This window comes from Micrasema longulum, unplaced genomic scaffold (genome assembly GCF_059751315.1).
Source record: "Micrasema longulum isolate JH-2025_06_02 unplaced genomic scaffold, ASM5975131v1 h1tg001608l, whole genome shotgun sequence".
Classification (NCBI taxonomy): domain Eukaryota; kingdom Metazoa; phylum Arthropoda; class Insecta; order Trichoptera; family Brachycentridae; genus Micrasema; species Micrasema longulum.
Window position 1 is genome coordinate 1 of NW_028278789.1, and position 22,783 is coordinate 22,783.

The 22,783-nt window shown below is 31.8% G+C and overlaps 1 protein-coding gene across 1 annotated transcript; it reads left to right on the forward strand.

Moving 5' to 3' along the window:
- Positions 1–2,790: 2,790 nt before the first annotated feature.
- On the forward strand, positions 2,791–21,636 carry LOC148274665 (head-specific guanylate cyclase-like; the record flags this gene model as incomplete). Its single annotated transcript, XM_088236810.1, has 4 exons — positions 2,791–2,957; positions 12,707–12,850; positions 19,953–20,107; positions 20,935–21,636. Coding segments are annotated over 4 exons (665 nt in total), but the record flags the coding sequence as incomplete, so codon positions are not given.
- Positions 21,637–22,783: the final 1,147 nt, after the last annotated feature.

Here is a 22,783-nt window from a genome sequence, read left to right on the forward strand (position 1 = left end):
ATATAAGTAAAAGTTATTGCATCGTATTATTAATAGTATTGTATGGCTTATTTATAAAACGCGATTTTATTTAGAGTTACATCAAGGGCGCTTTACAGTTTTATACGCAAACTTTCATTCTAAGCTAACATTAAAAACTATATTTTTTGTTGTTGTTAAGATTGTTGATCGTTTTTGTTGATTGATTCTCATAATATAATAAGTATGGGCAAAAATGAATACATTTATCAAAAATGCTCGTTATAAGATAATAATTTTTGGGCGATAGATTTTTTTAACGAAAAAAAATACTGTTTTAAAAAGTACCTATATCAAAATTGCGATAGAAACGTCACAAGAGCAAAATTTTTAGTTACTTTTTTTTATTGTTTTACTTAATAGTTTTCATTATTTTATTATTTACATGTACGCGTATGTATGTGCATTAGTGTATGCGTTTATGTTCATGTGTGTTTGTATGTGTATATATATATATATATGCATGTTCATGTTTGTATATGTATGTATATATGTATGTGTATGTATGAATGTGTATGTATGTATAAATATATATATATGTTTATTTATATATGTATATATATATATATATATATATATATATTTATATATATATATATATATATATATATATATATATATATATATATATATATAAATATATAAATATGGATATGTGTGTATGTATATGTATGTATGTCGTATGTGTACATTTATCTACATTTTTCATTGTTTTATATTTACTTTTGATTTCTTCTTCTTCTCTTCCTTCCCTATTTTCCCGTCCCACTTTCTTTCCCCCCTAGCAAACTGTACGTTTTGTTTTTTTATATTTTTGTTCCTGTATGAAACCCATAATTGGTCTTGTTATTTGTTGTTATTGTTATGTATTGTTTATTTTATGACTGTGTTAGTTTCAGAAATATATTTTTTTCAAATAAAGAAAAAAAAAAAAAAAAGTATTTTAGCAAATCAAAAAGGAACCTATGAATCGTCAAATAAATTTCTAATGCCTAAAACAATTATATAAATACATTTTCTGGTATCTGCCTCGTAATTCATGTTTACATATATCATGTTACTTAAACTACTACCAGTTAACCCTTAATGCTTTTAGTCTAGTTAAGAAATCGATCCCATGAGCTTCATAATATTAATTCTAATTATTTAGAGTGCTAACAATTACTGCGCGGTTGCCACGAATTTCTTTAAAATTATGATAAAAGCAATAACGTTTTTTATAATTATTTGTCTATTAAAAACATAACTAACATATTGATAAGAGGAACTAAAAGAGGAGTATTAAATATTCTTGTGTGTGTATGAGCACCTATTGAAATAAACATTTCGGGTCAATCAAGTCGGGAATTTATCCTAAGACCTCTTGCATCATAGGCAAACGCGCTGATGAAAAATACGTGGCTCTGTAAATCTACTTCTAGGTCAGTATTTGATTTAGGCAGAGGAAAACTTCGGTAAACCTTTAGAATTCTGGCACTGCCCAAGCAATAGGTTTGAAGACCGTGCTTTTGCTGTCACCGGCCTCTTAGCCTCAAACTAACTGCCTTTACACTTACGATTTGCCAATAGTTCCATTCATTTCAGACCTCAACTGAATTCCCATTTTATTCAAATGAATATTAACATAATACCTTTAAATTAAAAAACGAAAGGTTTATTTTATTTCATTGGCTCAGTTTGAATGAAGAATTATTGCGTGCCTTTGAAATGATTTTACACCATACTGCCAAAGCGAAATATTGTTTATTTATTTTATTTAATTTTTATTTTATTTTATTTAGAAAACATTCAGTCATACATAATAAGTTTTAAAAACAAAAAAAAAACATTAAAAGACCAATTAAGTTTTCATAAATTATGCAAAAGATATAAACATTAAACGTGACAAAAAATAAATAAGATTTTCAAGGGAGAGAAGAATAATTGTTAACATTTGCGTTTTCCATAGAGGTAATGAACTAAAATAAATAAAAATACCGAATGCACACTCCGAGTCATCCACGCACACACACAGGAACGCACATATAAAACATACACAAACGTATACATTACATGCGGCACATATACATAGCATAAACCACTCAAGAAAAGTAGTAAAGTTTATCTATTTTGGATAATGACTGTATTTATTTTAATTATAAAAACAAGTGTTACATGGATTTTAATATTATGAAATAATGATCAGTAAAATTATTCAGGTTGTTGTCGGTCTCATGGTGTTGTGGTCAGCGCATTTGCTTACAATGCAGAGGTCTCGGGTTCGATTCCCGACATGGATGGCATGAAATATAAATTGAAATAAGTGTTTTTACACTAGAATATTTCATAGTCTCTGGACTGGTGCCTGAAGCGTAAGACTGATCATCTTACCTTCGTGTTATAAAATTGATCAAGATACACAGCTATTGGTGTACCAATGCAGTGCCATGTGGACCATTAGGTGCGGAAAGGGAATGATGATGATGAAAATCAGTCAATGATGAACAAAAGCTTTGCAAATATATTATTTTCTAAAATATTTTTTCATTTCAATTATGATAATTTTTTTTTAAAGAAAAAAAAATAATTGAGTTCTTAGTATTTACTAAAATATTTTAATTTTCAGACTATTTCCTAAAAGTCGTAAATAACTTGTGCTGAAAAAATTCAAATCGAGTTGTAGTTGAGTGGAATTTGAACCTCGGACCTTTTGACCCTTGAGTCCACATTACGACTACGGGACCTCAACCTGGTTCAACATTTACCATAAAAGTTTCATTTTCTTTTTTTTAGGTGAGACGATAGAAGCCAAGACTCACGATAGAGTGACCATGCTGTTTAGCGACATCGTGGGATTCACGTCGATTTGTTCCACAACTACTCCAATGATGGTCATTAACATGCTAGAAGACTTATACAGCGTATTTGATGTCTTCTGTGGTCAATTGGACGTGTACAAGGTACGTATTTTTAAAATGCTTTTTTTTGTCTTGTTGCCGTATTATTGACCATTCTGTAATGAACAAAGTTTGTATTTTATAAGTGCGTTTTAATTTCTGGGAATCTTTATCTCAATTAGGAAAAAAAATTGACTGTGAACCTTGAAGGAATTCCCCTCTGCATTTAGTCAAGGAAGAATATACCTCCAGAAACTCATTTAAAAGAAGCTGAACTATTGGTTGTCATCGTAACGCCTTCCGTTTCACTTAAAGACATCACGGCATTTTGTGTCATGTTGTTCATTTTAGATACTTATTATATGTACTATTCTAAGCGCGCAAGATGCTACCTGTTGTGATTTTGACATTTACGAAATGGTTGTGCCTTAGATTCTTATTAACTCTTCTGTTTTCCCCTTCTTGCTTACGTCTCTCAACGCTGAGAGGGGAATCCATCAATGAGTTGTGAACATTTTAAAAGGTTTCATCATCACATGGACAGCTAAATGTAGGAAAATTGAAAACAGTGCAGGTAGCTAATAAACCAGCCACGGTCTGTGAAGATTTGTGTTAGTTCAAACCTCATACGCTGATTGTTTCTGAAATTAAACGCATCAAAAATAGAAGGAAAAAACATTTTACTAACCTACCTGTCCAGTGTTTTTCTTTAAATAACAGTCATTTCAGATGCTGGAAAAAAAATTCCCATGTGGATGCGGGGCAAAAAATGCGGGGGGTGAAGCCCTAGGGCTTTTACGATATTATTTAGCGGAGTGGAATGCATTTTAATTTTGATGAAATAATATATCTTAGATATGCGGTATGCAGTGTCAATCAGTCACAACTCCAACAAATGAGATGGATTAGGAATAGATGCCACTAACCTGAATTGTTATTGATGGAACTGCGGTGGTCCGGTTGGTCAATTGCGAGTGGCACCAACATTTGGATAGGCCCCTGATCTAGAGCTGAAAACTGGTGGTTGGTGGAACCAAAGTCTATGATGCGGCACATGTTCAATAAAATAAACGCGTGATTCACTACACGAGGTCTTTTTGTGGTGCATGATCAAAGTATACTCAGGTGGGAAGTAAACAGTGGTCGTGGGTACAAAAGATGTAGAGTTGTGACAATATTTAAATGATGCATACCCACATAATTCGCAACCACCAGAGTGCAGAGTCTAACTTTTAATTATTTTTTTACCTTAATGTGGTAGAAATTCTGCAAAATTGAGAGCTGACGTTTTAAGCGTAGCTTTCCGAGTCTTCCTTTTTATATCACAAAAATGATCTAGATATAGTCCAATTGGAATGTTAATACAGTACTCATTGCACTACCGGGTGTGGACAAGGAAAAAATTATATCTATACCGCGCAACTAGAAAAAAATCGTATCTATTTAATTAAATTTATATAACATCCCTTCTGGTTCTTAAACTATTAATTGTTACCGAGCATAATCTCAGAATCCTATATTTATATACCCGTAAATAAGGCTAACAGAAACCATATCTATTTATTTAATCAATCAGTTTTTTTTACTTTTTCCTCTATAATAGAGTCCTACAAGTAACAAAAAAAATATTGCTTATGTATTACCTAAAATTATGCCAGGCAGTGTGCTGGATAAACCTAAATGAATTTAATGCACTTCTTGTGTTAAAATAAACTCATTAAATATGATCTCCATTTCCTAGAATAATCTATTTTGCCTGACCTACTAATTAAATCTCACATTTACGTCACATTTATTTCATTTTGCAGGCGTCGGAAAATGAATAGACCTTATTCTCGAAAATAATTTGTCTTCTTTTGGACACGCAAAAACATTAATCACAATCAAAAAAACTATTTTTATACCACACAAAATGGAAGATTCCTGTCGCTAACACGACCTTCCGTGTCTATTTGTGCTTCTTTAGTTTAAATTAATTTAATGAAAAAACTCTTCCATAAATCTATTTTAATGTCAAAATGAAAATATATTTTACCGTAAACACTCGTACATTCTATTTACTTTTAAATTTTCTAAATAGTTCGAAAAAAAAAATATTTTATACTTCATAAATCCATTTTATGTATATAAAATTTACATGTATCAATAAATATGGACTTACAAATTATTTAAAAATTACAAGTATCCTGCTTTTAATGAAAATATTAATGTTTTAAAAGATTTTTTTAGCATTTCTTTAATTTTAATATACCTTCTAGTAAAGGTTATGCTTATAAACAGTACGATTCGATTTTTGCAGGCTTACCGAGTTGATAATATTATTAAAGTGTTGAATTTTTTTTTTCATTTTAATATGAGTTTTTTTTTTAAATATTAGTATAAATAAGAGTAACTCAAATTTAAATGCGAGGTCTCCTGTCACTGAATGTCACAATGTGAAAACATTAAAAAAAAATCGCCAAATAAGTATGGCACGTGCTAGACTTGACTTGTTTCAACGGCCCTACGTGCCTTAGTTAAATGGGGGCTAGATTATTTAACGTCCATGCGCTCTGTAGCTGCAAGACGTGCCGTAATCTAGCTCATATCTGTTACAGTTGAAACATATCATAATTTGAAAGGAGGAACTTGAATTCCAATAGTCTATGCGCTCTGTAGCTGCAAGAGGTGCTGGGATATTTATTCATTAATTGTACAGCGCCTTTGAGGTGATTTTCACAAAAATGGCGTTATATAACGTATCTTACAATAAAAGTAACATCGTTATTTTGTTTTAATATTTATTCATATTTTTACTAAGAATTTTTCTGAAAGAGAGAAATGTTTTTTCAGGATGAAAATAACTTTATGACACTTGCCTACTATCCTGCTATTCCCCTGCACAAAATTAGGTAGATCGATAGCCCTCTTGTGACGTGAAAGAAACACACAAACAGACATACACACTTTCGCATTTATTATATAAGAATTGATATACGTGATTATACGACTGATTTTTATCGTTTTTGATATTTATTATTTTTTTTTTTCTTAAATTAAATGGCGTTGCATAATAAATTGTATGTTTTTGCCAATGTCATGTTGAATTAATTTATAAACAAACTGGTTCGCAGTACGCAACCAGCGACCAGGCCCAACCGTCGGGTCTGCAAGCAACATAAACATCAGTCTAAATAGTTCCGAGAAAGTTCTCTCCTTTCTCGTTTCAAAACAAAAAGGGAGAATCCCTCCACCAAACGATCAATCCTCCAGCCATACTCATGCTACCGTCACTGATCCAACAACAGACCCCAGTCAAGCACTACAAATCGATCCGTTATTTTTTTAATTTAAGCAAAAGGTTGTATATAGATGGATTCCTGCTCGCTTAGATGAGTTGGATATTTGTAGGAAGGAAAATAGATACTCTAATAGGGATCTGATACTAAGTGAAGGGGTCAACACTGTTCTGGCATCGAGACAACACTATTACGTAGGCAAAAAGGTCCATAACTTTTTGCCAGAATCGTGGAAAGACGGGAGTGTTGTCAAGTTACGGAAGGTGTTGACCTCACTCTTTCATGACATTGGTCGTCAGAAAATCAGAAAGGAGGAGTCAGAAAATTTGATGCATGCCATGGATTGGAGAATCTTACTGGATGTCAAAAATAAAATAAAAAAAATAAGGAATAATAAAAAATATATATATTTATAGATGACAACCATGAAGTTTCGCATAAATAAATTGTCTATGTTTTTATAAATGTATGTATGTGTATGCGCATGGGTGTATGTACGTGTGTGTGTATGTACATGTGTATATATGTATATATGTTATATATGTACGTGTGTATATATGTGTATGTCTATATGTATATGAATCAAAATGTGTATCCGAATAAGTTTTTATTTTGTTTGTCTGTGCTCTATATAAATTTGTTAACTTTTATAATATATTTAAATGTAATTGCCTAGCTTGGAACGGGGTATGCACCTTTGTTAGCTGGGCAAAGTGAACATGGTATTTGTATTTTGATAAAGAGCGTGAATAAATAAATAAAATAAATAAAAAATGAGTGGGGCCAAAGTGATCGTTATTATTATCACTGTATTATATTTTGATAAGTGTGATACTGTATCTGACGGCAGATTTGACTCTTTAAATCACACTCTCTCTGGTTATAGTAGAAGCAGAGTGATTGGGATATTATTAGACGCGGAAGTTTTGCGGGTTGTGTATTGATTATCAGTCCGTGGAGGAGCTAATCAAGCTTCCGTAGTTGAGGCGTATTTCTTGAATAAAAATTAGACCAATGTGGTGAGTCAACGTTTTTGTTCTCATTTCGGTATTCAAAGATTGAGTGATGTCCGTGAAACCAGTCGATATAGACGTGGGTGCAGCAGTTTTGAAAACAGAATCAGTCAAAAATGAACCTCGACCGAGACCTATCAAAAACATTTAAGTTTGTAAGTGAAAATTCCTGATGGAAGTTCGTTGTAATTTATTATATAAATAAAAGACGAGTGATTCTTAAACCCACAAATTTGTTTGTCCACAAAAAGGATACCTATCTCGAAGATGTCGTGAAAGCAATATAATCGGTCACTGGATATTCTAAATTTGTGGATCGAAGTATCACTCGTTTTTTATTTGTAAATTAAACGAGACCTATCACTTATGTTTTGAGTTTGGAAAGTGTAAACCGTGTGGTGAACAAAATTTTGCGGGATGTTTGCAAATCTGTCCATAAGGTAGCAGCATTTATTTGCATAAAAAACATATTATCCTCGATACATAATATTTAGAATAAAAAAGTAAATTGTATTTCTACAAGCTACAATTCATACAACGATTGAATAAAAATAAGAACAAACGAAAGGAAAATTACGTAAGAGTGATTTTTGAAAGGTTTTTTTACCGCGACACGTTTGAATTTTTTTTTTTACTGAGAAGGTGCATTTTTGTATTGCACAGTATGTCAATAAACAGAATAAAATAAACTATTTATGCGAGAAAAATCCTTAAAAAAGTCCTTAAAAAGCCACCAGGTCTAACAATTTACCTAAACTATCATGATGAGCAGTAAAATGTATTGCTCATCATTATTTTTTATTAGATTTTTAAATACTACTTACTTGTAATCTCTCTGTTATTGAAATTACTAAAAAAGACTGACTGGAAAATAGAAAATGAAGTGAGAGTTTAAAAAATAGTGAGAAGAAGTAAATATAAAATAATGTTTAAAAAAGCAATGTAAACATGCGTGGTTTTGTAGTTTGATTATGGTTTTAAATTACATTACCGAATTGAAAGTTTATAATATGCTCACCTACCCCTTTAATGAATTTCGTAATTAGAGTGTTGTAATTAGTCCTAGGAATGATATAATTTTCCTTTTCCGTTTTCTGACTAGGATCTAAGTACCCGCATCAAACTTTCATGACAAATATGGTTTGTCAATGATGTAAATATAGAAAAACATACATCATATATGTTAGATTTTGTTCTACATATAAAGTTGATGCAATATCTTAAATATAAAACCGTGACTAAACACGTTATAATACATTTTTTTATATTAACAAAGCAGAAAACCTAATTTATTTACTTTTTTAAAAATTATTTAGGCTTTATTTTAGTAAAATTATCACGTATTATATCAAGTTATAAAGATAGCATAAGTTTAGTTATAATTTATTTTATTTTACCAAAGAGCACTATTGACTGAGTAGACAACTTTAGAACTAGTAAATTGTTCACAATGTTTACTACTTTCATACTTTTTCTATTGCTTAATAATAAATATTGCTTAATCCCAATTTTGGTTCACTAAAAAACCTTCATGAAATAAAAATTATCTGTTTTGGAAACAAGTGGCAATTATATTTCTGTGAAAGAAATGTTCAGGAAACAAGATTTTGTTATTGTGCAATTTCCAAAACATCATAATTCTTGAACCAAATGAGATAATTTCAATCCATAAAGAACTTTCAATGAAAAAAAAAATTCTTGGTCATTTTGGTTGGCTTTGCCATATACTGCGGATTCCTCCTAAGAGCCTTAACCACGCTTGCCTAATTTACAAGGCATCAGATTCTTGACGTCCTGGACGTCCACTGCTGACTGTTCGTCGGCAGTTTATGTCAGAACTTCGGGACGAGAATATGACTTGGGAGGACGCAAAGGAGTTGGCAGCCGATATAAATTATCTCATTTGGTTCAAGAATTATGATATTTTGGAAATTGCATGAATGCTCTTTGTGGATACCATATGCTCCAATTAGGGAGCGGAAATGGAATGATGATGATGATGAAATAGCTTCTTGCGATAATTTCTGCATTTTTAACTTCAAAGAGGCAGAAAGTGGACTTCCGTGTTTTATCCTCTAAGGCTCTGAGGTTCAGATTTATGATGTCGGTCCCTAAATAAAATACTTATTAGATCTTTATATCTCCAGATCTTGTTGGAGGTGTTGTAGTCCAGTCCTGAATCATAGGCGAAAGCGCTTGTTGGTCAAATTCTTCTCTCTGCCCCTGTATTCCGATTTATCCGGTGTCGGGTATTCTTGTAGGCAAGCGCCAGGATCTTCTGTCCTGGGTTATCACAATGAGAACATTTTGTGCCACCAACTCTTCAATAGTATACCACCATATGGTAGGGGGTCTGCTTCTACCTCTAGGGTTTATGTCACGGTGGTTTTATTAATTTATTTATTTTTACATAAACGACATAAATTGTCTTTAATGAATGATGAAATCAGGCGAGAGTGTAAATCTGAGTCAAGCATAATTGATAAGATCAAGAAAGGGTATCTCAGATGGTTTGGTCACGTAGAACGAATGGACAACAAAAGAATGGTAAAACAAGCATATATGGCAAAAATGAACGGCAACGTGGGACGAGGACTACCAAAAAAGACGTGGCATGATCAGATAAACCAAAATCTTAAGTTTGGTCATGTCAAAAGCAGACAGAACCGAAGGGCATGTATGACAAGATGTATGAATGTGGAAGAAGCTAGGATTGTATGCCAGGATAGACGTGTGTGGCGGTCCATTCTCTCTGCCTACCCCTACGGGGAAATAGCGTGATGGTAGTAGTAGTAGAAGTAACATATGTACATATTGAACATAAATATGAAAAAAAAAATGTGTAAACATAAATAAATACATAACGAAAAATGATGAAATTGCAAAACTATAACAACAGTAACAAGTAGGTACCACATAAGTAACCAAAAGTATTAACAAAATATAAACATAAATATGAAAAAGCAAGAAACCAAAAAAAATTAAACAAAGAAATGTCTAAGAATTATATTGCCAGAGAAAAACGAAATCAAGACTCGTTTTATAACTATAAAGTCCAGAAACAAATATGTCAGCTATATCCTCATACTGATTACCATATCTGTGGAGCCTAGGATAGGCGACTGCGTGTGACGTTGGTCCTAGAACTTGCAGAACGAAAAGGAGTAGACCAGGTACAGGAAAACACGCCAACTCCAGCAAATCTCAGTCAATGAACGAATTGATCACTTCATAAAGTAATATTAGGTCAGTTAGGATTCTTCTATCGGAAAGTTTTAAAAGATTTGCTAAAGATAACAATGCATTATAATTCAATAAAGCAGCTTGAATATGTAATATATAATTAATATATTTGGAAATTTCTTCTGGACGCGCTCAAATAAATCAGAATGAACACTCTGATGAGGCGACCAGGTTGGAGAAATATAATATTCTAAACGACTCCTAACCAGGGAGCAGTAAAATGACTTGATTGGTGTGATATTTTAAAATTTGCAAGTAACCCTGCAAATAAGTCCCAACTTTATGAGCTATCTTCACCGTCTTAAGCTCTTAGAAATCAATAGCTGTCCATGTGACGATGAAACACCCCGTTGATGTCTGTCAATAGTCCGGCTTCCGAATGAGTATTCTTTGGTTCCCTTTTCTTAAAGCAAATGCGAAGAAGTTCTTTTAATAAGATCACAACCGATTATCCCACTTTGGTTAGAAAATTTAGAAATAACATACCTTTTTGAGTATATATAAGCCATGTTCATAATAAACGAGGCTAAAAATAAGCAACTGCAATTTTTTTTTAAAAAACGTACTTTAGGTTTTATCTGAATCTTAGCGCTTTTTCTAAATAAATAGTACTCGTATTTACACCTGAAGTGACCATACCATCTCTTTTTACTTTTTTTTTTAGTTTTTAGCTAGAGGTGCCACTTTGAACAAGCTTCCAATAAACTCATTGTGTTGATCTTGTCTATGCGTGTTACACCACCAACCCAGCGCAATATTTCCATTTCAGCTGTATCCAGCTGTTACTCGTGCTTTTTTGGATATTGTCCAGCATTCTGAATAGTATAACATTACAGGTTTTACCACTGTTTTGTGAACTTTGCTTTTGGTTTTTAAAAAATATTGTATTAGAAAATGTTTTTCTCAATTGATAAAATTTATTTTATAATTACTAATATTTAAAGCATTTACTTTGTGGTCAAAGACACCGAGTCTACTAACCGAGTTTTCTATGTCTATCGGTTTACGTACCCGTCACTTCGTCAAAACACAATAAAACCAACATGAAAAATCCTTCGCCATGTGTGTTCAACAAAAATATGAAACCAACACGACATGCCTTTTTTTAAGCACATGCACTAATTAGAAAATATATTGTGGGAGAAATGGTTGAAAAAGAGAAAGGGATTAAGGGAGGGGCGTAAGTTTAATAGGTATAGGTTAACAAAACAATGGAACATTGTATTATATGAGTAACATTTTATTAGTATATTTTATAAAACGCATGGTCGTTTTTCACTATTAGAAGCAATTTTAAATAGGTGAGTTTTGAAAATAAAAAACAAAGAGATTTTTCTTTAGTTAGTTTACATTACAATTAAGGATATAAAATAAATGCTAAAGTTTTTAAATATTATATTGTACAAACGGTCAAAAACTATATCGGCGATTTAAGAAAGGTTCCTAAATCCAAAACGAATAGATACAAATATGCTGTGCAATCGAAGGTGAAGCCTTAACAATATTAAGATTTTTTATAGACATTTCTTCATAAAACTCCAAAATTAATGATTTCGACCAAATTATCAAAAAAACATTTTGGTAAAGTTTGGCATACTCAGCGATAACAGGATGCACATTAATATAAGGGAAATCAGTTTTCAAATCAATGGCAATTGAAAAATATTTTCTAAAAATATCAACAATGTTTATATCGTTGAGTGTTGGATGGAAATATAATTTATTATTCGTTATGTACACTTTCGTGCTCTACCGCGCAATGCCGGCCGCTTGCGGCAACGGCAACAACCACCTCCACCCGCACATCGTCTGACTAACTTGCAAAACTCCAATCTCCAAAATAAAATTTTACAGGAGGGTGTATTTTTTGAAATTATACTGTTTTTTCGCCCTCCTGTAAATATTTATTATCGTTATATAAATCATTATTGATTAACACTTTTCATTTCGTAACACCACAAAATCACCCCAAATAGCGTCTGCTAACGTCACTAAACACAAATATTCTCGTTTTCATGTAGTTTTTTTGCTACGCTATAAATGCACAAAAAAATAATTCGATTGTTTAAGTTATAACTGGGGTGGTGGTCAGTTATCTCCATCCGACACGTCAGCTATTTATGAAGCTACTTCGGGTGGATTCCGAAACATCCCGAACGGATAACGTATCGGGTATTTACGAATATGCGCCCTCCTACCTCACTAACTAACTCCTCTCCTCTCCAAATATTTCGTACCGTACACCACACTTAGTTATTTTTGTCGTATTTTTCTTCAGGTGGAAACCATTGGAGATGCTTACTGTGTGGCCAGTGGTCTTCAAGGTAGTACGGACACACATGCGCAGAGAATAGCTTGGATGGCACTGCGCATGGTAGAAGTATGCGCAGACCACTTAACGCATTTGGGAGATCCTATTAAGGTAAGTAAAAAAAAAAAATACGTATTCGACATTTAAAAAGTGCATTATACTACAATCACACATAAATTGCATCGTTTCTCAATAACGTATTGACATTTAAACTATATCATGTTTCGGCTTTTTTTGTTGAATATCTAAAAAAATAAAATAAATTAAAAAATTTAAAACAATTACTCTTAATAAATTTGTTTTCTGAGTTATTGAACGGTGTCTCATTTGCAGTCTTTTTTGTTGTTTATGATGGACGCTAAAATACTATTCGAAACGTCGAAAAAGAGTGCAAACAACTCAAGGCGCAATAACTTAGAAAACCTCATTGTGCTATTCGGTAGTCAGATAACAGAAGGGACTATATGTAAGGGAACTTTTTCGGTGTTTTAGTTGTCAAGAGTTTTAGTAAATATATCAGTTAATACGCAAAGGAAATAAAGTTTCAAAAAGCACTATTTCAAACGGCCACTAATTATTGAATAAAAAAAGTTTTTTTTTAGTTTATAGATTAACGTCTTCAAATTGAGTCTTATTTCAGTTCTCTTGATCATTTTTGACAATAGCAGATGGTCGCTTTTGCTATTTGACTACCAAATTACCCTTTGTTATATTTCGTGTGATATTTTTGTTATTTTGATAATTTCGTAAATAAGTAAAGTGTATTCAAAATACAAAACTGCACTATTGATAGATAAAAATTTGTTTTTATCTTACATTGATTGATAGCTGAAGCATTAGACTGATCATCTTACCTTCGCGTGATTGATGACCAATACAACACCGCAATTGGTGTAGGAAAGATAAGGGATATAATGAATGTGATCAATCTTACGGCTTAGGCGAATGTGAAGAAAATACTGATGTAATGTAAAATTCATTTTTTATGATAACTGTACAAAAGGCGGCCGCCGTGGTGTAGTGGTCAAGACGCTTGACTCACACACGGAAGGTTCCGGGTTCGATTCCCGGTGAGAACACAAACATAAACAACTATGGATGGCTTCAGCCAGACGACAGAATTTGATTCAGGATACGGCACTACCCGATGTAAGGAGTACGCTTTACCCACTGTTGAACTACTGGGAGTCATCCTTCATTCTGACCTTTCTCTTGACGCTCAAATTGGTAGAACGATAAGTTCATGCTTTTACCAGCTGAGACAGATTAAATGAATACGCAAAAATTTGCCAGTTGATGCCGCCCGTCAATTAATAAATGCGTTTGTAGTGTCTAGAGTCGATTATTGTAATGGTATCTACGCAGGTCTACCAATGAATAAAATGACTCGCCTACAGGCTGTATTAAATGCCGCAGCGAGACTTATTTTTGGAATCTCTAAATTCAGTCATATCACTCCACTACTTCGGGAACTGCACTGGCTACGTTTTCCACAGATGGTGAAATACAAACTCTGTTGGCTTATGTATAAGTCACTGCAAAACTCTGATCCAGAATATCTAAGGGAACTCTGCATTCCAGATGAACTAGCTGACAGACGTCTTACGCTTAGATCAGCTATATCTACGTCGAAAGGAAAAGTTATTATACCTCTACGCAAACAGCGCACTAAATTCGGCGAACGTGCATTTGCGGTCGCAGGTCCTACGGCATCGAATGCTCTCCCAGCAGAAATCCGAAACTGTGAGAATGAAGTGATGTTTCGGAAGAAACTCAAAACCCACTTGTTCTCTAAATCATTTGAATAAATTCTTAGCATGTGGTGGAAAAGTAATATGAAAAAGTACATTATTTTTCTTAAATTAAAAAGTTAAAATTAAATTTATATATTTTATAATCACTTTGTAAAGCACCTTTGAGGTATTATATTACGAAAATGGCGCTATATAAGTTTTCCATAATTATAATTATTATTAAATGTAAATTTTCTCAAGGTTGCGTGTTCTGTTATGTCATTCACCACTGTAATTGGGCCTTCTGGCCTGTTGTGGTGCAAAAAAAAAACATCTTTGCAATAACTAAAAGTCCACTTTATATGTAAAGGAACATGGCAGGCAACAAATCATGTTTTTTTTTTAAATTTTATGTTTAACTTAGTAGGTACATGTATTACACTTATAATGTATTTTATTGATTAAAAAACTATAGTTTTACTACTGTTTATTGTTTTATAATCTTTGACATCGCCCTCTGTTGGCCAGTCCTGCATTCCGTGCAATGTTATGTACGTATCTCTGGTGAGATATACTGTTCTTATTGTTGCTTTAAACAAGTGGTACTACGCGAAGTGCCTATAATTAAATTGAAAGGTGTTTTTAGGTGTTGCCTATTAGGCGATATAATTCAGTCAGATGAATCTAACACACATACTACTACTACTACTACTACTACCATCACGCCATTTCCCCGTAGGGGTAGGCAGAGAGAATGGACCGCCACACACGTCTATCCTGGCATACACTCCTAGCCTCTTCCACATTTATACATCTTGTCATACATGCCCTTCGGTTCTGTCTGCTTTTGACATGACCTGACTTAAGATTTTGGTTTATCTGATCATGCCACGTCTTCCTTGGTCGTCCTCGTCTAACGTTGCCGTTCATTTTTGCCATATATACTTGTTTTACCATTCTCTCGTCGTCCATTCGTTCTACGTGACCAAACCATCTCAGAGACCCTTTCTTAATCTTATCAATTATACTTGTCTCAGATTTACACTCTCGTCTGATTTCATCATTCGTAACCCTGTCATACATTGATTTCCCACACATTCGTCTAAGAGATCGCATTTCAACCGCGTTCACTCGGCTTTCATCCTTCCTCTGCCAGTTCCATGTTTCACTTCCATACATAAGTGTTGGGACTAAAACTCCGTTGTGCACTGCCAGTTTAGCTTCGATTGACATATTTTTATTAGAATTACTGTGCTTAGTGCTCCGTTCATTTTGTTGCCCGCATTCACTCTTCTTTCAACATCTTTTTCTACTCTTCCATCTCTTGAAAACATGCTTCCGAGGTACACAAATTCTTCTACTTGCTCGAGACATTCGTTGTTTACATTTATTATGCAGTCAGTAACCTTACTATCCCTTTCAAATACCATCACTTTTGACTTACCTTCGTTCATCGCCAATTCGCTCTCCAGGCATACATCATACATTCTAGAGATTATTTGCTGAAAATCAGCCTTGCTGCTTGCTAACAGAACTGCATCGTCAGCATACAACAATCTAACACACATATATTTTATATTAAGGTTTATGCTCGTTGCATTTTCATAAATCCCAAGAGATGAAGTTACTTAACATGAACTTCTAAAGATAGGTAGAATGGTATACAATATTTATTGTTAAAAGTCATATTCTGCTATTTATTAAATCTTCTAAGAGCAACTTTTGTTTTTATGCCCTTATGTACAAAATGTGTAGATTAGTCAATTCGTCTCATAACTTAGAATTCTTCGGGACAGATCTTCCGACTTTTTGTATATCTTTTCGCCACTAAAACAGTGTGGGATGAAGATGGATCGCATGGTTAAGCTCAAAGTTTTATATGTTAATCGTGTTTACGTATATATTGTCTATCATTATTTTACTAGTCTTGTTTGTCGTTGATGCAAAGTTGCATGTCTTTTTTTAAAGTTTTTTGTAACATATGTTTATTCATGTAACTGTATTTATTGGCTTTAAGCGGTATATGTTATATTTAAATTTATTTCAACTAAGAGGGAAAAAAATTTGAGATGGTAATATGGAAGTCTAGGCATTTACAGGGCTTATGAATTGTCATTGGCTGGTTAAGTGGCCATTTTACACACTGTGTAACATTCACCATTCTGCCCATGTTTGAACATCCACATTTCCTCAACACTTCCATCTGTTGACTTTTGTGAAGTAAAAGAGCTGAAACCTTCATCGCTGGGTGAGATTCATCAGAAGAAACCAAATCACCTACTAGGCAACGCCTGAAAACAATTTTTCAATTTTTATACTTCTTCTTTTACCAGGTAGTAATTCAACAATATTTGATTATGTCTGATGAAATAAATTTAAATATGAACAACTCCCTAGGGAGGAAATCCAGCCAGTCTGCAAGCATTTGGACATAATCAAACATTGTTGGTATATGTTATGTTTACATAATAAATAAATGCAAAGACCCTTATTTTTCCTAGCTCTTAAACTATTTAATGCATTCTCAAACGGTAATAAGGAAATACTTTTAGAAATAAGAGAACCAAAACATAAAATTTCATTTAAAATTAAGTTAAAAAAACAAAATCTTCGTATTCGGGTTGGCTTTAAAGAAGTTTTTTTTTCTCTGGGTTTTCCAAAATAATGATTTAATGATTTTTTTAACGAAAATCAACATATTAAAAGGGTTTTCTTGTAAGCAATGAGTAAGTACTTTAATTAAGTAATTGAACATTGACTTTACTCTTGTGTTTTATGTTTTTTTTTTCTTTGGATTATTCTTGGAACTTTTTTAGTAATATAATTAGTTTGTTTAAAGTTTTTGATCTCTTTAATATTTTTCGTGATTGCTTTCAAGTGCACATATACTGTATAGAAATGATAAAAAATTGTTTATATATTATTGATTATTAGATTAAAGTCAATATTAGGATATTCGTGTATTATATTTGTACTATTTTAAGACTAAATAAAAAAAAAATAGAAAATATGTTAAACACCAATCATTTGAGTTTTTATTATTTTTTTTTTATAATGGATAAAAATTAAGCATTTAATATTTTAAAATACCACTTTAATAAAGGTATTTTAGTAAAATGAATTCAACGCTTTTACTAACTGAGCATTTTAACATTTATGTTTTATTAATAGGATTTCTTTAATTTTTTTATACTGAGTAAGTTTTTTTTAATGCATACCATAAACTAAGCTTTTGTGGGGTTTTTCATTTTGTTTAAAAAATTGTGTATTTTGTAAAGGTAACATTTACTGTTAAAGCAAAAATACATGTTAAAATATTTTATTTTTTTTAAACGGTCAATGACAATTCATTAGCCCTGTAAATGCCCAGACTTCCATATTTTCTTCTTATTTTTTTTTCTGTTTCAGTTTTAAATGTTTGTTTTCTTATATTGGAATTCATCCAACCATCTTAGAATTTTAAAAACAGAAACAACAAAAATCAAACATCAATCAAAAACAAAACTGGCCAAAGAGACACAAAATATTTTTTGTATAGGTGTCTCAACCGAGATAAAGGTTGATTGGCAAATGTAGAAATCTAAAAATTTACAGGGCCTATGTGTGACCTGTTATTGATTGGTTTAAGTCGTGTTTTAGATTTCCACACACGCATAATTTTCAGCCAGCTTACAAACAAGCCAAGTACAGTTAATAATGTGCTGTTTATTCAAACAGAATAAATAAATAAAAATAAACCATGTCAGTGCATAGATTTCTACATTTTTCAAAGATTCCATCTTATCAGTAGAAATTTGCTTTGTGTAAATTTTAATTTAATATTTGTGTCCAAATGAAGAGAACAAGCAAGCATAACAACAACAAAAAAATTCAATTTAGTCAATAACATGATCTTTTTTATTAATTTACCACACATTTGTCGATAATGATTTATGATGTTTTTTTTTTGGATTTTCCTTTATTTCTTAGATTGAACGTGAAAAAAAATTGTTTAAAATGCTCACTATCGTCTACCTAACATTCTTTTTTGAAGGCTTGTATTTAAATAAAATAAAACATGTAACGTAAAAGCAAATACAATGTCTTATAGAACATAAAAAAATATTTAGAATGATCCATAAATTTTATCATTTTTTCATCCTTTCGGAGCTCATTTTAGAACTTAAAAGAAAACGGACAAAATTTATGTTAACCTTTATATAATATGCAAGAAAAAACCATTTTACGCAAATTTCAATTTAGTTTTTAAACTGAAATTAATCGAAGGAGCTTTTTTCTACGAGGAACAATAAATTCAATATATCCGACGCAAAAACTTAGAACCGTTAAGAATGATAAATACTTTTCTTTCAATCTAACTTTCTTATAGGCGTAAGTAACAAAAACGATTCAATATGTATCCGTAATGACTTCTGTAATCAATAATCTATTTTGCTCACAAAATTGTATAAAAAAATTCAACCATGAAAACAATTAGAAGCTGTTTTTGTTGGATTATTTATTAGAAATATAATAATTAGTTTTTTTTAAAAAGACACTAATGAGAAAAACAGAGCCATGAGTATTTTTGATTTAGCGTGTTTTTTTTTTGTAAATCTAATGTCCATTTCTTTTCGACTTGTCATAATTTTAAAAAAATATATGTTCCACCGTCATCATTATTTTCATTATGAACAACCTTTAAAGCGCCATTTTCCAAATAATATATCTCAAGGGCGCTTTTAAAACTGATTCCATAAATATTGATTGAATTTTGACTTAAAATTTAAAACGTAAGTAGATTTTTTCAACATTTCGTCAAAACTTTTAAATACGAAACCCGAATTTCAACCCTTAAAGAGTTAGTAAGTATAAAACATTACAACGGAGATAAAAAACATTATACCTAAACCAGCCAATGACATTCATGTAATGAGTGATTAAAATGACGTAAAAAAGAAGAATTTTTCATTCGTCACCTCGGCGTAAATCGATAAATAAAACGATTGATCAGTGAAAAAGGTCAATTCATCTCAATCAAAGACTAACAACTTTAAACTTTTCGAATTCATATTTTTTTACTTTTTTACCCTTAGTTTTACTAACGTCAAATATTGGAGCAGTAGTACATGGGTTATTCGTTTGCCGTGTGTTAATCAGTGTTAGATTAATCCCAATTTAATGTTATTTCATTACAACTCTTTATAAATAGTATTATTAAAAATAACGCAATTAAGATAACCTACGTGAGATTTACTTTTGCTAAATTTACAAATAGCAAAAACAATTTTACAATTTAGATCTTAAGAGATTAAATGTCACATTTAACTTCGGAGGCAGACGGCAAGGAAAGGAAAGCGATCTCTCATGCGTTCATCTTTTATTGTGTTTTTACAGCAGCCTCTGTTGGCAGTCTTGCGTATTTTAAAATGTTCAGGCATTGCAAAATAATATAAAAAATAAATGAAAAAAAATCATTTTAAATGTGTTTTATTTTACAGATGCGCATTGGACTTCATACGGGTACAGTTCTGGCTGGAGTTGTTGGAAAAACTATGCTAAAATATTGCCTATTCGGACACAATTGTACACTCGCCAACAAATTTGAATCTGGTTCAGAACCTCTTAAGATCAACGTTAGTCCTACTACATATGAGTAAGTTAAGTTTACATTTAATTAAACCAAGTGTTTTGTTACTTAATTTAAAGCGAAACAGCCTTCTAACAAACGTGGATTATTTTGGACACTCAAAAAGGCCGTGCAAAACACAAAGGCATAATTATTTCAGTTTTTATTTAAAATTTTAGTTAAGTTTGCTGCATATATTTTTAACAGGTTAACTAAGTTTTTTTTTTACAGTTTTGATTAAATGTGTCGATTTGATTTTATAAAATGAATTTATGGAATATAACGTACGGTTTAAAGCTGTTATTTGATAAGAAGTAAGAAAATCATACGTTATCGCTATTTTAAAACGACGTTCATTAAAAATCACGCTACTCAAAAAATTAAGTAAATAAACATTGGACGCAATGCACTTTAGAGTCATTTATAATAGCCAAAATATAAATACTTTTTGACCATCAGATTACACTTTAATGAAATTTAGACTAAACACAGGTTTGTTAGTACTGAAGCGTAATAATAAAAAGTATTTAACAAATTTGTTCTAATGAATTAAAAATCATAAATTTAACAAAAAAGTAAGAATCGAAAATTTCAGTTCAAAATGTTTTAGTTTTAACCTTTTTAAGTGAAATCATGTTATATTATCTCTTCATAAAAAAATAAATTATGATAGTGTGATTGTGATATTGCATTTCAACCGCAAGTTTTCAAAATTTTAATCTTGTCTATCAGCCAATATGAATATTAAATAATATTATTGTGTGTTATTTTTTACCAAAAAAAATGGTTAAAACTAAGATTGATGTTTTTTTCATTCGATTTTGTTTGAACTCTTTAACTTTTTTCATTTAAAGATGGTTGATTAAGTCACCTGGATTCGAGATGGAGGCACGTGATCGCTCTTGCCTTCCTAACTCATTTCCCGAAGACATTCCTGGCACATGTCACTTCCTGAACCGCTACCTGCATCCCGGCATGGACCCTGAAGCCTCTCAAGAATCCCACATCATCCAAGCCTTGAAGGATTACGACATCGGCCAGCCAAAGGAGTAGCGGTGAGAGCGACGCCCAGACAATGCAAAACGGGCGTCTCAGATGAGTTTTTTTAAGGCTTCGACGCCAACAAGCACAGAAAATTTACAAGCGTCAAATCTGCCTCTTTCTACCCCTGATAAACCTCTCAAATCTCGAACAATGGCGTTGATTCCTAATCTTAACGCGAGTTTGTCCCAAGTCAAGCCTTCGCAGTTATCGAGATTTCCCTTAAAACCTATGCCTCCGGAATCACTAAAAGCGTCGGCGTTAACGACGCATCGTTTCGAACCATTGCGTCAAGAAATTAAAGGATTTAGACTAAGTCCAAAATCTCGAAACAAAATTGGCCTTTTAGAAACAGATTTGTAGTCTGAAAAGTACTATCTAGATGTATCACTATCCTCTTTATTTTAAAGCAACACGATTTGCATAAGATGGATTTCTCGGTTAAGTTTGTTAAGATGTTTGTGGTATAGTTTGAAATATTCCTACACAACTTACTTTGAATGTATCACAAAAAAGCTTTAATTGTTTTCACAACTGTCTTAAGAGATCTCAATACCTTAATGTGTATTTTTTTTAAAATTTTAAATCTTAAATAATATGGATAAGTAATTATTTTTTTCTTGTTTACCTTAAATACAAAAAAAAGTTCATTATATTACCCTTTATTTTACCTCATATTTTTTATTTATATAATTGTACCCATGGTATCCAATTCAATTAAACAAATATTTCATTGTTGTCTATAAGATCAGATTTTTCATTTTACAATTGTTGTCTTTTGATTTTTAAAAATCTCTACTTACAACCACAGTGAATACGTTTCGGAGAACTTTAGAAAAAAACTGTAAATATGTAGGCAAGATTCTAAACTTGTTGATAACTATTAGATTGTAAGCTGCTTACTTAAATTTGATCTTATTTCTATTTTTTACTTTGATTAATGCAAAGCGTTTTTACTTTTTTAACATTTTTAACTATCAAAGTTATTAAATCAAATGCTGAAATGAAATAATGATGTTTTATATTTAAGTAAACATATTAAGTACTAGAAATAAAAAAAGGACATTTGGATTGAGAAAAAAATGCCTGTCTTGTCAGCTAGCTTCGGCTTTGTAGAGCGTCGTCTTTGTCATTCATACAGATACCGGACGCGTGCGATACAGACGACGCTCTACAATGTCGAAGTTAGCCAATTATGGCCGGCAGTCTCTTTCTTAAGCCCGATGTTTTTTTTTGCTTCCGGTTGCTGTACGTATATTATACTATATTTTTAATCGATATATTTGAAGATCACTGCGGTGTGAATATTTATTTAATTTCAAATATTTATATAATAAATCAAATTAATGTAATGATCTATTAGACGTACTCTGCGTAAAGTGCAATATTTGCAAATCTATGACAAACATTAGCGGAGAGAGCTTGTAAGGTTTTTCATTATTTGTTTTCAGTTAATCAACCATTTTATCCGAATTGTAAATAATGTGTTTTTATATCGATTATACCTACATGTATTTGTGTTTTTTTTTTATGTTTCTAGATAAAAATTAGTTTAATAACACAAAAAATAACTCATAATCGACAAAAATGTGGTTAGAGTACGTAAGTAGAGTTAGAGTAAGTAAGGGCAAGACGAATTGATTAGTAATTGAATAATCCGAA